Source organism: Homalodisca vitripennis, chromosome 6, assembly GCF_021130785.1.
Source record: "Homalodisca vitripennis isolate AUS2020 chromosome 6, UT_GWSS_2.1, whole genome shotgun sequence".
NCBI classification, from domain to species: Eukaryota; Metazoa; Arthropoda; class Insecta; order Hemiptera; family Cicadellidae; genus Homalodisca; species Homalodisca vitripennis.
This window is the reverse complement of record NC_060212.1, coordinates 143603104-143620740: the sequence shown is the minus strand read 5'-3', so window position 1 is coordinate 143620740 and position 17637 is coordinate 143603104. Positions and strand designations below refer to the sequence as shown.

At 32.7% G+C, this 17637-nt stretch overlaps 1 protein-coding gene across 1 annotated transcript; it reads right to left on the bottom strand.

The window, feature by feature from the left end:
* LOC124365584 (methylosome subunit pICln) lies at nt 1-15706 on the bottom strand. Its single transcript, XM_046821576.1, has 5 exons — nt 15262-15706; nt 7972-8111; nt 7244-7467; nt 5250-5328; nt 1-258 (listed from the first exon to the last, which is right to left on the bottom strand). Exons 1-5 carry the CDS (start codon nt 15378-15380, stop codon nt 173-175), a joined length of 648 nt encoding a protein of 215 aa, XP_046677532.1. The 5' UTR covers nt 15381-15706; the 3' UTR covers nt 1-172.
* Between the last annotated feature and the right edge of the window lie 1931 nt (nt 15707-17637).

Sequence of the window (17637 nt, the reverse complement as noted above, 5' to 3'; positions counted from 1 at the left end):
TCGGTTTAAAATTTTTTTATTAAATATTTATATCACATCATCTACAAAACATTGTCTTACAAACTATTGATACGTTAAGAGGAAAATAATGTAGTAAAATATCAGTAACTGAACATAATTTATTGAATTTACGTTGCAGTCTTTTCGTCATCAATAGAGTTCAAAAAGTAGTCTAGTCGTCTTCGGCATCTTCAAATTGGCCATCCATCTCCATTTCTTCCTCCCCTAATCTTGCACCATTCGACGGCCCTTCGTCATCTGTTATCAACAACATTTGTAAAAGAGCAAGATTGTAATGTACATAAGAATAGCAGCAACTTTATTATTCAATAACATTCAAAATTACCCAAACAGTTGCCATTTTGTATTGGTACTTTCGTATTATCCGGAGGCCACTATTACTTGAAGAGTTTTTCTTACCTGGGACCTTAAAAAAACTAATTATTAAAAAGAACAGACTAACATACTCTGAAAATTACATGTCATTATGACAATTGGTTCTCGTTTTCTACTTCCTAATAGGAAGCGATGTCTGCGAGAAGAAGGTCACTCTGTTTCTATCTACTACTTAATATAAGTTGGTTTATATCAATGGTAATGTTGTCAGTATTGTCATAAATGTTACTAGTAATACCAAATTTAAAGATAAACTTTACGAGCACTCACGTTATCTGAAATGACTTTAGGTACAATTGAGGGATGTTTTTCTTATTTTACCAGAAGTGCTGTGTGACGCTGAAACCTGCAGTGATGGCCAGGGACATTTCTGGTCAGTACTTTCAGATCACATCCTAGATCGTCCAACGTTGGTCATTTTGGCACGTGATCTGAGGTTGGGAAATTACCATTAGGAAATGATTCTGGCCATCAGTGCCGACTACAGCGGCACCTTCTGCACTTTCTTTTGGGAGGTAGAAAACAAGAACTGATCATCATGACTTGTCATTTTCACAGCAAGTGAAATAATCTGTTCTTTCTAATAATGTAGTTTTTAGGTCCCCGTTAAGAAAAACTTCCAAAAATAGTGGCCTTTGGACAATGACAAAGTACCTTTGTATTTTTCACTTATCTATTTTTAATTTGAGACCAGCTTGTTGTAAAACATTGAAATTTGGGATGTAGCTTTATAACCTAAAAACCTAATTACAGACAAAACATCAATATTTTACAAGCTTTATTGTTAAATGGCGGCTTCATAAAAACAACACATGATTAAAAATTAAAAATTATTACATTTTAGTTAGACAATTTAATAAAACATCCAATGATAAAAAGTTTACGAAAATCGGTTGATAAAATAAGGGAGATAATTCACTTTTATTAATCTGAGTGCTAAACAACATCAACTATCACGTAATATCAGCACTGCTAGTAAGCAAAAACAAACAGCTGTTTTAATTTTAGTTGATCATAACACAACATTGTTGGAATGTGATCATAATATCCTAAGTACCTGTTGTAGGATGTAGGTTTTTTTTTACAAAACATTACATAGAAAATATGTATACATAAAAAAAATAACTTAATTTACATAGGATTTCTATTGAATTTCACATGTTTTTATACTATAGAATAATTTCCGTAACTGAACAGTTTCTTTACAGTATTTAACAAGCTGTGCTTAAAATCCCACCACTATTTGATTGCAGATTTAAAACCATGGCACTAGATTTAGCCAACATTTTCAAATCCGATTTTGTTCTCTGCTTTAATAAAAAAAAACTTAACTTCAATTTATTAGTAATCCTACGTAAATAAAGTTGTTATTTTTAAAGATTATACATGTTTTTATTTTGTGTTCAAAAGAAATATAACTCCTACAATAGATTTATCAACTGATTTCCTTAAACTTGGCATCATTGGATTTTTATTAAATTTTCTAACTAAAATGTAACAGTTTTTTTTCTTACTATGTGTTGCTTTAAGATTTATGCTTAAAGTTTTTAAGAAACTGCCATTTTCAATATAAAGCTTGTAAAATTTGTTTTTGTAACTAGGCCTTTAGGTTATAAAGCTATACCCCCCTTCTAGGATCCACTGATTTTAAAGAACACAAAAGTACACATAAGTAAACATTTTCAATTGCACTGCAATATTTATAAACCAATGGAGAACATTTTAGTTGTCGGTCCACTTTGGGTCGCAGAATCAATGTGGGAAGCAGAGTTGCCAATTCACTTTTTTGTAGACACTGTAATCACAGTAGACATGTAGAAAAAAGTGAAAGTACCTGTGTTAAGTAGTTCGTACGTAACAAAGATGGAAAAGTATTGTTGTTTATATTTGTTTATATATATGTTATATTTATAGTTGTTTAATTTTTATTCATAATCGTCTAAATTCAGGAAATATAAAGCAACATGAGCACCAGTATAACACCCGTTTTAAAGATAGACTGCAATTTCCTGTACACAAATTAACATTATTTGAAAGTTCACCAAGTTATATGGGAACTAAGTTTTATAATAAGCTTCCTCCTCATTTAAAACAGCTTAAAATGTCTTGTTTTAAGAACTCAGTTAAAAGTCTACTAATTAGTAAAGCTTACTATAGCATAACTGAGTTTTTACATGACAGTCTTTACGATCACATGTTTTAAGTGTTTGTAATATTTTAATGTAATGTAAGTTTTATTCTGATGTAATTGTATTACAGATTTAGTATTTATTATTGACAAGCAACCTGTTCACACAACATCTGAAGTTGTAAAATCTGTGAATGTTTTGTTGCAATAAACTTCTTGATTCTTGATTCTATTGGGACAAATAGTTGTTGAGTTAACTATAACTTGGCAAGAAGTTAAGTTTTCTAGACATGCAGCTTGTTCTTAATCAGTTTTAGTCCCAAATTTTGCTCTCAGTAATTTTTTTATGTTATAGGTAGGGTTAACAATAATAACGCTTATTATAGTGAAACATGTTTCTTTATATACATAATTATGTTTAAAATGTTATAGTTCATACAGCTGTATACTTTTTGGTATAAAACATCACAAAGCACTTAGCACAAAGTCCAATGCCGCATTTAGTACTTTCTGTTCTTACATGTAACATGCAATTTTCATACCCACATCTTCTTCTTTGAGTTGTCGGAGTAAAACAGTGTATTAAAATAAAACCTAATTGCCGGCTATATTGTCTATCATGACTACTAGAGGCGACACTGCTTACCCAAAGTCAGCGTCATACCGAGTTTGCAGAAGCTTACGTGCCTTGGTAAATGTAAAGAATATTAGATAGCCATCTTTAGCATTTATACACCAAGCTTTGCAGTGAAATCTTATGGGTGCCCTTATGAGCTGCTTACATGAGTGTTTTATCGTAATACGGTATCACACTCTCAATCAAAATCTAGATGTTGTTTTGGCCTGAGCTGCTCATGAAACTTTTCTCATAGAAGATTCATAAGAGGCTTCAGCTTTCACATTTTGTCTTCAAGATTTGGTAAGCTGTTGTCTGGCAAATGCGTATGTTTCATTATTTGAATAAATCCGTCCCTTCATAATGAACTGTATACAAGATTGTTCTGTCAACGACACCATTTTCCCAGTAATATCTTTTGCCAGGAAGAGTATTGTAACCACACACAATCAATATGCCAATGAAGACTTTGACTTTTTCTGGAGTCAACAGTGGATCTGTTTCGTTTTTAAAGAGAGCATACTTTGTTGATTCCGTTATCATAGTTTGAATAATCTGGTTATTGCAGAATACTTCAAATGCCTCTATAAGAATTAAGGCATGAAAAGTAGTGTAGTCCCTATCAGGAAAAAAGTGTACTTATACTTGTCAAATCAATTTGTCTCCAAGTACATGGCTTTATTGCTTTCTTTTTTACTACTTGTCCCTCGCATTTCTTCTTTTTTGTCTTCTTCATAAGAATTTTCTTTCCGCTCACTTTCTCTAAAATTATCACCATATCATTCTAAATCTTTATTCTTAGAAACAATTTCGGCCCCTGCTCTACACTGCTGTCCACTCAAATGATCAACAAGACCACTTTCATCTTCAAACAGAATCTTCGTCTGTTAACACTACAGCTTAAGGTGGCTCAATGAAGATTCCGCCAACATCGTCGACTTCAATAATCTAAGTGCATCCTCCAAAGTTGTCTCTGAAAAATTTTTTTTGTAAGTTGCACGTAACACATAATATAATATGTATGCCCAATTTGACTAAATGTAATAACAATACAAGCACTATACCTCTAATTATATGTTCAATAGATATTTATTAAAATATTCTCATTTTGTTGGTATATTTTGGGTACTTACTTGAAAACACAGTCAGTCCATGGTCAGCAGAGAAACATAGAATGTGTAGAATAAACCAGAATAGTGACAAACAAAATGGTGACCAATCAGCTGAGAAGTCTGGTACAATGTTGCCAACAGTAGAGCCAACTGCTTCATCAAACTAAAACTAATTTTACTTTTGGTTTTTAATTTATAATAATTATGTTAACATTGTATATCATATGGTACCGCTAGGATTACTCGGATTAACTACCAGAATCGAGAAATACTTATATAATAACCTAGTGGTACCATGCCATATATATATATAAAAAAAACTAGTAAGTGGAAATTAAAAACTCTCATGAAATATGTGTTTTAGTTAAGATAATGTTAAAAATATAAAATATTTTTGAAATTAATAAACTTAAAAACTCAGATTTTCCAGGGTTAAGGGAATCGGCACTAGAATAATTATCTTAGGCAGCTAGGAAAATATGTCCCCATGGAACAAGATGAGTGGTAGGAGCTGTGCAATATTGGATAGTTCTGCCAACCATCTTATAGGTGGGACTGCTAAAGCAGTTGTCTCAAACATCTTGAAGAATTTGCTTTTTTAAAATGCACAATATTAGAGTTTAGTTGGTCATATTGGTATTTTAAACAGGGCTGGTATTTTGGACACCAGCCCTTTCCATTATTCCTTTTCTCATTTACCCATTAGCTGCCATTGTAGTTAGATATGGTTCTTAAATCTAAAATCACAAGCCTTGGACCGCTTTGTTGCCCGGACATCAACAAATATCACAATGCCTATTTCAGATACAAATGGTGGCAAACAAGGAAGGACTATTGATGTGATGATTTTATCTTGTATATTCCTTATAACATTTTACAGATTTTTTAAAATTTTTAGTACTTAGCTTTCTATATATATAGAAAATTGTATCTCCACTGCTTACATTTTCACTATTCACACTGATAATACTGTTATTAACAATATTTATCAACTTACGGTGGCCTTCAATGTAAGGACCATCTCCACCAGCGAAATAGATCCTCTCCCTCATCTTCTGCATCCTCATATTGCTCATCTAAGGGAAGAAGAAATTGTACCCCTTACATGGGAAAGTAGATGAATAATCTTATTAATAAGTACATTATGTATAATTATATTATTATACATTGTTGATGTCGGAGCAGTTAATAATGTAAGTATTACTGATTTCCCATAAACCACAAATGTACTGAATTTGTAATGAATTTAACATTTCAAAGAAAAATAAGAATCCCCTCCCTCGTATTTTTTACTCCACCTTCATTTCTTACTGAAAGAGGATATATAGAAACTGAAAAAAATGTACAATATATTAAATTCAGAGTCATTGTAACCTTTACTAAGATCGTTAAACAAGGATGTAATTTCTAACAAAGATTTATACAATTGTTTTAATTAATAATTCACTTTTAATGGGAGGACAGGTGCATCTTATATTAGTGAGTAAAAATGTCTCCCTTTTCTTATTTGGTAAATACTATATTCCTAATAGTATTTAATAATACATAAATAATACATTTATGCATTTTACTTCATTAATTTATTTTACAATTATTAACAGATATCACATGTCTCGCTTCCACCAGTGACCGCTATCGCATATCAACAGGCCATGTGATTCTCCCTTACATTAACCACTGGGTTTTCTGGTGATTTAACACTAGCTTCTGCTGGATTTTTTAAAACAATTTTGTAATTGTTTGTATGAAATACTTTTTTTAAACCGAGTGATATGCTTGATACATAACTGTATTATAATAGGTAATGAGCTGTTTTATAAAGTACCATATGTTTAATGAAAATATATGACACTTTTATATTTTGTTGTTTATTATTTCAGTTGTGATAATGTTAACGGCAGTAAAATAAAGTATCATTCTGGTGAGATAAATTGATTTAATATTTTAATACACTAATTCATAGCAATAATAAAATAATTTATTTCAATGCAGGAATGTTTTAACCCTACAGTTGGCATGAAAAGAATTTTTGTCGCGAAAAGTCTGTCCGATTTGGCAACAACGAATATTCGTCACCAAAGTAGACATGTACAGTTATTTACATTTTAGGCATTTAAAATCTCGCACAGTGTGAGAGTAGTGTCAAATGAACAGCCATGCTGTGTAGTGATGACAGCAGCGCTGGTGCGGTGTGGCTGACACGCATATGAATGAAACAAACATTTTAGACTTCTATATGTCTTGCCTTGGCGTCTGTAACTAGTATTGGAGATTTTTTTAGTTTATATTATTTGGAATGAGAGACATTCATAAATGGGTAAGTATAATCAATTTATGCACGTAACAGAAAGGAGTTGATTTATTTAAGGTTTATACACTGTTGTTTAGAAAACAAAGAAGTCTACAGAGGTTTAATTGAGGTTGGTTCTTAAGCTAGTGCCTAATTAGTTTACTAAAGAACTGATGTTAAAAGTAACTAGTTTTATAAAAAAATTAAAATCACTATACTATTTAATTGTATTTAGTATTTTACATTGAGAGAAGACTTCATTTTTTGTATATATTTTCAAAATAAATTTAAAATCTTAATTTCGTACATAAATTGTTTTTGTTAAAACCTCTACACAAAAATCTCATCCTGCAATTATTGAGTTTCTAAATATTTTAACAATATTTTTGTTCAAATAATTATTGGTTCTGCGAGGCTAAAATATTAGAGAGCTTCAGACTGTTTTTCGATAAGTAGTGTTGGAATCTCCGCTGAACACCAATGCTATTACTAAGTGCTATAGGAATAATATTTTTGCTAAAGAGTTTGAAGAGCTTGTAGCACTTTTGCTAAAATAATGTTCGTCACAGCTTAAACTCTGCCATATTGTAACGTATTGTAAGAGCCCCTTTTTCGCAGCATAGATTAAATGAACAGTGCCTCCATCTGACTGGTTTCTAGCCTCGGCTTTGATGTAGTTCCCGAAATTCAAAGCAGATTACAGTTATTTTTGTACACCATTTAGTGAAAATACCTTCTTCGTCATCGTCTTCCTCCTCGCTCTGTGGAGAGTCATTGGGATCTGGATGGAGGGCCTGACAGTACGACATTGCTCGGTACATATAGTCCAGCTGGGCTTTGTCAGCAGGTGCAAACCTCATCTCTGTTGTACCACCTGAGTCAGCATCATCTCCGTCTCCATTCTCTTCATCGTCAGAGTTGGTTTCTAATTTAAAAAATACAACAGACATTAGATTAAATTTTCCTCCACTTTTAATAATAATTTAATAATAGTAATAGTATTCCTACCAAGGAACAGCTCCGTGACGAGGAACATGGAATTCGTTATGAAATAACCGTTGTGTAGCAGTCACAGACTCATTTTTAAAGAAAGCTTCAATAACAAAAGCACGATGTTGAACTGTCCACTGCTCCATGACTACTAAAATGGCATTAGCTGTGTTTTTAATTGCCCCAACAATCAAGACTAAACATAATAACAGCAGAAAAACAGCTGTTTAAAAAGTGTCAGCTTTTATTGGACCATCCATTATATGCAAATTTAATAGCTATAATTTTTGAAGATTTGAATAAAGAATGTGACTGTTCAAATTTACTTTTATAAAATAAAATGCTCTTTCTGACCTTGATTTTTGGCTTGAAAATGCATATACATAACAACTGGTCCATTTATTATTATACTGGAAAATTCTTGTTTTCTTAAACTCACCCTCCAGACAGCTATCAACCATAACATACAAACATTCAGCGCCCAGTTGTTCGACATCTCTGGAGATTCCGTGGACTGCTATGGTAGGGTAGGACAGTGTCAACCCTTCTCCAGACGAATCATTTCTCCAGGCCACATTGCTGGCAACAAAAATTAAATGTTTGAAGAAATTCCTTAGCTACTAATTCATAACTAGTTACTAAATCCACCAATGAAAAGTTAATGTTGGCAAAAAAATGTACTAATATGCCTTTTATGTCTATATTTAATTTATACTAACAGTATTTAAATACTGATTTTATTCATGCAGACAAAAAGGGTATATATACAGTCATGAAAGGATTTTAGAATTAATTATTATTGGCATGACAATTATCTGTAATTTTTTACTTCAATAGTAGGATATACATAATTTTAGAAACAAATATCTGAATTACTAAATCATAGCCGCCCGTCTGTTACATTAGTTTTCAAGTACTTTTACTTGACACAAAGCTTAAGAATTTTTCTATGGTATTACAATTAGAACAATGGTATGATATTTATATTGTATAATGGCTGAGGCATATTGTAAATACAGTATGATGTTTATGATTCACTAATTTTCTATTTTAATTCATGTTTTCCTAGAAAATTAAATAGAAAATGTAATATGAAGACCTAGATCTCTAAAAAACTTAAGTTAGCAAAACAAGAAGTTATTAAATTTAGTAGAATAGCTGAAGAAACTGAGCATTAATTCACATCTACAGAATTAAAGATAGAAAAAAATCACATGCACACATGTGTGTGCGCACACACACACACACACACACACTAACATATATAAGAGTTTAAAAGTCATATTTTTACAAATTATGAATTCATCTTCAAATGATAATAAAACTATATTGAAAATAATAAATAGTGAAGTAGGGAAAAGTAATATTAAAGACTACAATATTAGTATAAAAATAAATGGTAAATCTATTAATGATCAGTCTATTGTATTTGAACATTTTAATTAACAACTATTGTCTTGTGCAGGATATTTTACCAAGACCAACCAATTTCAGAATTAATGAAACCACCCTTTCTGACAATACTAACCAAATTATGAATTGTACTCAGGACTTTAGATCTCAATAAATAGTTTGAAAAAGTGAGTCAAGTACAGGATATGATGAATATGAAAGGTTGAGAGTGAATATGATCCCAATATGTCTGATAAAAATGCTACTTTATCTTTACTTCCTACAATATATAAAATCTACATAAGGGTCTTTTGTAACAAATTTGTTGTTTCTTAGAAGAAAAAACAATTTGATTCAAGATTGTCAGCATGGGTTTTGAAAGGGAAAATACATTATCTCTGCAGCAACAAAATTCAATAAATCTGTGTGATCAATTCATTAGATGAAAACAATATTGAGTATATTTGTAGATCTAACTAAAGCATTCTATGATATATTTCACCCATCTCTTCTAATACAGTTATATGGCTTAGGCTTAAGGAACAAATCATATAAATGGATTAAATATCTTGAACATTGAAAGCAATTTTTTGAATTACTACACAATGTAGTAAGAATTTCAAAAACTTGTACAGATCCTCTATAGAAATAATTAAATATGGGATACCTCAAGGCTCGATTCTAGGTCCAATTTTATTAATTTGCTATACAAGTACCTTTCCTAGACTATACTATTTCGGTAAAATTTGCTTGTTTGCAGATGATATAAGTATAAATATAAATGCTCCTTCTTGGGAAAAAAATTGAAATGAGACTAAATAATAATTTGATACATCTCTCAATATTATACTCAAAATAATCTACTTTTACATTTAAACAAAACTACCTATAAGAGAAAAATTGGAAATTGTAACTGGGTTATTCATTGTCTTTCTTTGGTGAGTTTGAAATTTCCCAAGTGGAAGTGTTAAAACTTTTAGGTCTATTAGTTGACAAAAATGTAAACAAAGATCTTCATGTAAGTAAGGTACAGTCAAAAACATAATCCGGTTTATTTGCTTTGAAAGAAAATTAAGACATATTTGTGATGTTAATAAATTTTAAAATATTTATTTCTCTTATATTCATTCCACAATTAATGTTGGTATCTCATTACATGAGGCAACAACCTCCGACTAAGTATTAAAAATACAAGAAAAAACATTAAGAATAATACTTAATTTAAAACCTCAACCATCAGTTAAGGAAACATTTCATTTGCAGAGTTAAAAGTTCTTACAGTCTACGGATTGTACATTTACGAAGTTATAGTATCAGTCAAGACCAGAATGAGAGATCAAATATTTAACAGTACCTACCATCGATATAACACCCGGCAACGAAATAAATTGATAAACCCTTCTCATCGATTGGCACTTTTTTTTTGCATAAAACCTCAATATGCAGGAATTATGTTTTAATAAAAAAATACCAGAAAATATTAAATTAGAAATCAGTTTTCCTAAATTCAAAAATTAACTTAAAAATTACTTAATGAACAAAGCACTTTATTCATTCACTGATCTTAAGGAAAAAACGACAAACTAATGTACTGTGTATATAAAATCTGTGATTCATTTAATATTCTATATATTGGTATAACATTTATTAATTAGATTAATATTGGGTTTAATTTCTGTAATTAAACTTACTGTTATTTTAAGACTTGACACAATTCAATGTATTTCTTGTAATACTGATGAATAAAAAATATTTTGATTTGATTCAATCCATATCAACTTTTTAAAATTAACCCACAACAAGACCTTTAACTGGGCAAAAAATGAATGAACCTTATGTTTATAAACTTATCCTGTAAATTTAATAAAAAAATGTCTTGTATGAGATTTTGTTGTTAAAACATGGTTACTGGATTATAAACCACATAACGATGAAATAGCATTTCCTGTCTAGATTTAAAGTACAGTTAAAACATAGCTATAGGCCTGTCAAAACTATTTTTAATGTTAATCACTTTTAGTAAATCCTGGGCAGTCAGGTGGTAGGTAGTTTGGCATTATTCTTATTCTGTCAGACTATAGACACTTTGTGTCTGAGTTAATGGAGATTAACTTTACACAAGATATGTCTTACAGGAAGCTATCCATGACACATCTTACCTTGTTTGCGTTATGCTAATGCTACGTAATGACTAATGTCTATTATGAGGCTAATCTTGTTAATTATTTTTACACCTAGTTAGTTCAATTGTAAAAAGATCTTCACGTCTGTATATTGGAGTTACCGTATTCATCAGGAGTGGAATAATTAAGACTTTATTAGACAGATTTCCAACAATATGTCTAGTTCTCAACATTCTACTTGGTGTACATTGATAAAATTTGACAAGAAATGTTCCGAATTGTCCACTTATACAACTGACATACTTAGTAACTATTTGAATTTAAATCTTATAAGGATTATGTTAACTGAGTGGCCAATACCATCACACAGCCATGTACACAGCTGCAGAAAAATTCCATTTAACATATTATATATTTAAGAAATCTATATGAAAACATCTATGTGTAATGTTTTAGTTGTTGTATAAGGCTACATATTTCTTTGTTTGAAGTTTGTTTTTGACAATGGAAAGATTGTGAAGAAAACAGGATTTTCCAGACATTTACCATCGTTCAGTGATAAAACTCTCGTTATTTGATAGAGCACAGAGCTTATGCTTGGATGGATACAGATTGAAAGAGGAATTTAAGAAAGTTGAATAGGATCTTAAACCCAATGGATCCTCTCAATCAGTAATAAAAAAATGGAAACTAACTAGAAAATTCATTCTTGAGTCAGTAAATTAAAATAGCGATAAATTTGTGTTTATGTCAATCCCTTATATGTCGAGATTATTGGAGAAAATTAGAAGGGTAGGCAGAAAGTACAAAATTAGAACAGTGTTCAAAAGACACAATACTCTTAGACAAAATATCTTGAAAAGAAAACCAATATAGGGCGCACAGGATTCCAAAAACTGTTTTAACAGTATAAAATGTAGTTGCAATAGAGAATATATTGGAGAAACAAAAAGACCATTAAACGTAAGAATACAAAGAAAACACGAGAAACGGGCTAAAAGAAAAGTCTAAAACTGCACATCAATTCTTCAAAAAGCTTTTTAACAAAGTTTGTTGTGCTGTACATTAAAAGAAAGAGCATTTAAAATTGCTCTCTAGCTCGATTAGGAGTAAAGCCATGTTTCAAAATGTGTTGGTTGCTATTTTTTGGTGGATTGTTAAAAACTTCACATAGCCATAACTTTGAAACCGTCGTTTGAAATATTGGGGGGAGGGGAAATTGGCAATTATCCTAATCTATGAGAACTAACTTTCATACCAAATTTTATCAACCATGATTTTGTTAAACTTTCTATACACATTCATTATAGAATGCGCCTATAATCAGCTCGTACATTTTTGAGGTACGGCCATCCATATGTTTTTCCAGTATTTGACATGTAAAATCAATATATCTCTGAAAATATGCGTGGCCAAAGAATGAGGGCTGTATTGTAGTATAGTAGACTGTGTCTTAAATGTGTATTTAAAGTTTTATCAGAATCGGGTAGTAAGTTTTTGAGGTATGGACCATCTATAGGGTTTCTCAGAACTTGCATTGTTTAATGAGTACAGTCCTGAAAATAGCTGCTATAAATGGCGATTATCATCATAAAAGTAGTGTTTATTTATTTAAAATCTTTATTTGTAGTATTTATCTTCACATTATTAAATAAATATATATTTTGTATGATTTAAGTTGATGAACTAGGTTAGGATTCAGTTGGGAACTAGGTCCGGATAACTCGTTGATTTAATGGATGGAATCTATGGCCAGTTTCACATCAGCCTAATAGGCCCTATGGACAGATTGGATGTGCATGCTGCTATCATGAAAACAAATGACCATGGCCGATTCAGTGTGTGCCACCAGCCAGACATAGCTTTCCTGATCTTGATAACAATCTTATAGTGATAAAAAACATAGGCTTATTCTACAAAATTTATAGTAAATACGCTTATCATAACAACCGCTGAATGTTCTGATTGAGTAGTCTCCATTTAATCAGAAAGTACAAAAATTAAAATTAAATGAAAATCTTATAACAAGGAAACCATAACCATAACTGTGACCTAAGCTTAGGTTTAGCTAAAATGTGTTTAATTGTACATCAATTCACTTATATAATCCACTCCACACTAGATGGTTCTTAGGTCACAGGGTAATTGTCACATTAACGGCCGGAGCGACAAAATATGAGTTTCGCGTTATTAACTTATTGGAATCGTCCTACAGAACAAAACAATATAAGGTTTGACGGGGTTGAGATTAGAAATAACGAAGTTCTAGAACATAAAAAAATGGAACAACTGTTCAAGCAATATTTCCATGTTCTACATCCACATCGGGCATTACATGATCTTTTGTGACCATGTTTCAACTTCGTGATGACGTCATCGGATGCGGCGCCATCTTTGAAAACGTAAATGAAAAATAATACTGAAATGAGCAGAACTTTGATCGGTACTTTGGGATTATACCGACCACACCAGTATGAGGAACACAAAAATATAAATTTATATGAACAAACATTATAGAACTAAAAAACAACTCTTTAATTACAAAATTATTAATTGTTAATGGGTTTCCTGTTACACCCAGAATGCAGCAATATCAAGGATGAGTGAGTGAGTGGATTTCCGCCTTCAGCCGCAACTGCCGACCGCCATATGTATTCAGCTAGGTATGAGTAAAGATGGTGTTGTGCTGTTCCTCGTTGTTTTTTTATTACGCCATTTAGCGTAAAACACCGAGGGACAACAAAGCGACGTACTCGATAGACACTGCGGCACGAAAGTACAACAATGCGGCGCAAATGCTGAACGGGCGGTGAAACTGCAGTTACGTTATCTACTAGACCGCTCGACCTCTGTCTGGGGATGGAGAGGGGTTTGCAATAAGACAATTCCTGTTTTATATTGACGAAATATTGGTCTACGCTAATCTAGTAATCAGTAGAAGCAAAATGTCAAATAACGATTCATGTCTGGGTGTGGTCGGTATAATCCCAAAGTACCCAAATGAACGTTTTTCTTAAATTTCGAGCTACAAATTAATTAGTTGTTATTGAGTTGAGATGAATGCCTCCGGCCATCAGCGCGGGCTGCACCGCACTGAAGTCAACAAAAGAAAAACATCCCTCGAGATAGTACCTATCAGTAAAATATCAAGTTCTAGAGGGGCTGAGCAGAAATATAAATTTAATTGTAATGGAAAGGCAATTATGTACCGTGTAAAAAATTTAATAAATCATGAATACCCCTAATATGAATACGTATATAAATGGACATTACTAGAGAACACTTATCATTAGTGTGTTCCACAGAATGTAGGCCTACAGAAACTAAATAATCTTGTTTCGGTCAAAACGTAAACTCTTAACATGCCCGACAAAACACTCCGACACTCCAATTCACTACGATTGGTTGAAATAGTGGATGGTTGATCCACGATCGTCAAACACTCACTCGATCCAAACTACAATACACAATATCTAGTGAAGCACTGACTTCTGCCCCGGAGCGTTCAGATAACAGATACGCTATCAGTCCCAGCCGCAGATAATATTTACGACACACCAGTTCACTACAATTGGTCGAACTAGTGGATGGTTGATCCATGATTGTCACACACACGATCCAACCTACAGTACATGTTATCTCTGACTTCTGCCCCAGAGCGCTCAGATAACAGATACACTATCAGTCCCACCCGCAGATAATATTTACAGATATCCAGACACAGCACACAAACAGAACATTAAAACATTAAGAACTTAACTATTTATGTATATATACCCTCTAAAATCATTTTATTTAACATTTGCACCCCCTAAAACCATATGTATTTTTTGTTCAGGAGGATGAGCAGAATACGTTGATAACGCCAAATTCGTGACTTGCCAGGTCGGCCTTTAATCTTATAATATCCGGTCACAATTATTGTTTCCTTGTTATAAGATTTTCATTTAATGTTAATTTTGGTCCTTTCTGATTAAATGGAGGCTACTCAATCAGAACATTCAGCGGTTGTTATGATAGGCAGATTTACTGCAAGTTTTGTAGAATAAGCCTATCTTTTTATCACTATAAGATAGTTATCAAGATCAAACACCACTCCACACTAGATTAGTGTTGTGATGAAACTCAGAAGATTAGGTGGAGAATCTCGAATCTTGCTTTAGACCTATAACAGTTTACAAAATTCAAACATATCTTATACATATAAATATTACCTTTCAGATATGTAAAGAGTTCCAACACCAACTTCTCTACCCCTTACATAAAGTGTAGTTGAAGGTTGTACATGTCTTACACCCACAGTAGGCGCAGAAAAACTTGATAAGACAACCATGATTTTAATGTAGGTACTTGTTTTAATATAGTTCGATAATCAGTTGAAATTAAATTAATCTTAGGTTTGAAAACCTATAGGCTATGATGGACAATTCTAACCTATAAAAGGTAAAAATGTTAAAACTCTGGTTAAAATGCTGGTAAAATGTTTCGGTACAGGCAATGAGAGTAGTAAATTATTAGATTAGTTTATTCCGGCACTCACGCATTAATACTGGACTGTACATGTACTAAGCTGTGCAGAACATATGCACTTCAAATTGTTTACAAATTCCAATGCAGTTCAATTGCCGGTTCTTTTCTACTTCATATTTTCAGAATTTCTGTCCAGTCCTGCTCCAGTAATGACACAAAGAGTATGCAATGTGCATGTCAATTCTACTAGAAATGCCAAATTGTGACATATAAAAATAAATACATAACGTGTCTTTTGATTTCATTTATTTCAAACGGACCAAGTATTAAAATAGTATTATAAATTACAGTAGTCCATTCAATGAATGGCTAAATGACTGGTCTAGTAAGAAAGTTAATAAACGGAAAATCCAAATATGGGACGTTCTTCGGAGTACCTGTTAGTATAACATACTAAAAATCTTCAACTCTAAAGGTCGTTAAAGAAGGTTTCAGAGGTCCCGTGTTTGTTTATTGTCTATATCTCAATAGGGGTTGGTCTTACAGAACATTTATATGTATACAGCGTTAGAGCTGTTAAAATTTTGTTACAACATATTTTGTTTTTATAGCAATTTTGTTCTCTGTTACCATTAATGGCGTATAAATTGTTGTAAACAGGTAGTTTTCAAAAACCCCTTCATAGCAATGTTGTCCTTTTTCATAGTTCTGCGTTTAGTGCATCAAGTCTCCATTCCACAGAAAATGTTTCAAAACGAATATTGTAGAAAATTAAATTAACTTCAACTGGTGTTTTTTTTACATGTTGTATGAAATCAATCGAAAGGAAGAGAGTTTAAAAGATTTTTGCTGCAATGAGCAATTTCGGTGGAAACCAGGGCTTTGTAAAAAGGTTATTAAAAAAGTTCTGCACAATTTCACCTCCATGTACATGATTGAACTTAACCTTCAATCATTATCTGTATTGGCTGCACCTTTAAAAAAAATCTTCAACAGATGCATTGTATGTGGTACTTTTCCTGATGTCCTCAAAGTCAGTTATACTGTCCCGATTCATAAGTCTGGATCAACGAGTGACGTCGGAAATTATAGACCCATTGTAATCCAACCAGTACTTACCAAAATATTTGAGCAGCTAGTTCTTTCTCAAATTAATCCTTTCCTGCGGAGAATCATCACAGCAGGTCAGCATGGTTATATGCCCAATAAATCTACCGTAACAAATCTGGTACTCTTTCAGAATGAGATATCTTCTTTTAAAACTCGAGCTCAGACCGATTCTGTTTATTTTGATTTTTCGAAGGCGTTCGATAAGGTCAGCCATCCGCATCTTTTAAAAAAGCTGCAAGCTCATGGAGTATACGGGCCCCTCTTGGAATGGTTTGGAAGCTATCTGCAGAATCGACGGCTCCGTGTACGATTTGCTGGTGCATTTTCCGGGGACTTCGTTGCAACATCTGCTGTTCCACAGGGTTCCCATCTTGGCCCTACTTTCTTCAACATCTTTGTTAATGACATCTCGGAAGTTATTAAAGTGAACCACTTATTGTTTGCCGATGATATTAAACTGTATACTTCTATCTCCTCAGTTGACGACTGTCATCTTCTATAAGAAAGTCTGTTAGCTATCGAGACTTGGTGTGTGTATAATCTCATGATCCTTAACGCTGACAAGTGTGTAACAGCCTCCTTCACAAGATCTCATCAACCGGTTGTGTTTGATTACATACTGCACCAGAAGAAGTTAGAGATACGTCTGAAGGTTAGGGACCTTGGGATTGTTTTATCCTCTACCCTAAGTCCAGTTCTTCATGTCGATCGTGCCTGTGCTTCTGCTTCTCGAAGTCTTGGAATGATTTTCCGCTTCTCAAGAAATCTACACTGTCCCTATGCTCTAAGATCTCTGTATTGTGCTTTTGTCAGGCCCCACCTTGAGTACTGCAGTACTGTCTGGTTACCTCATCAAGAATACCTTATTGACGACATGGACCGTATTCAGAGGAGATTCGTTCATCTGGTTGGACTGAAACTTGGGTTTGGATACTGGGATGCTCCGCTCAATAACATTGCTGCTCTGCTCGGACCGATGACTCTTGGTGTCAGGCGTATGGCTCAGAATG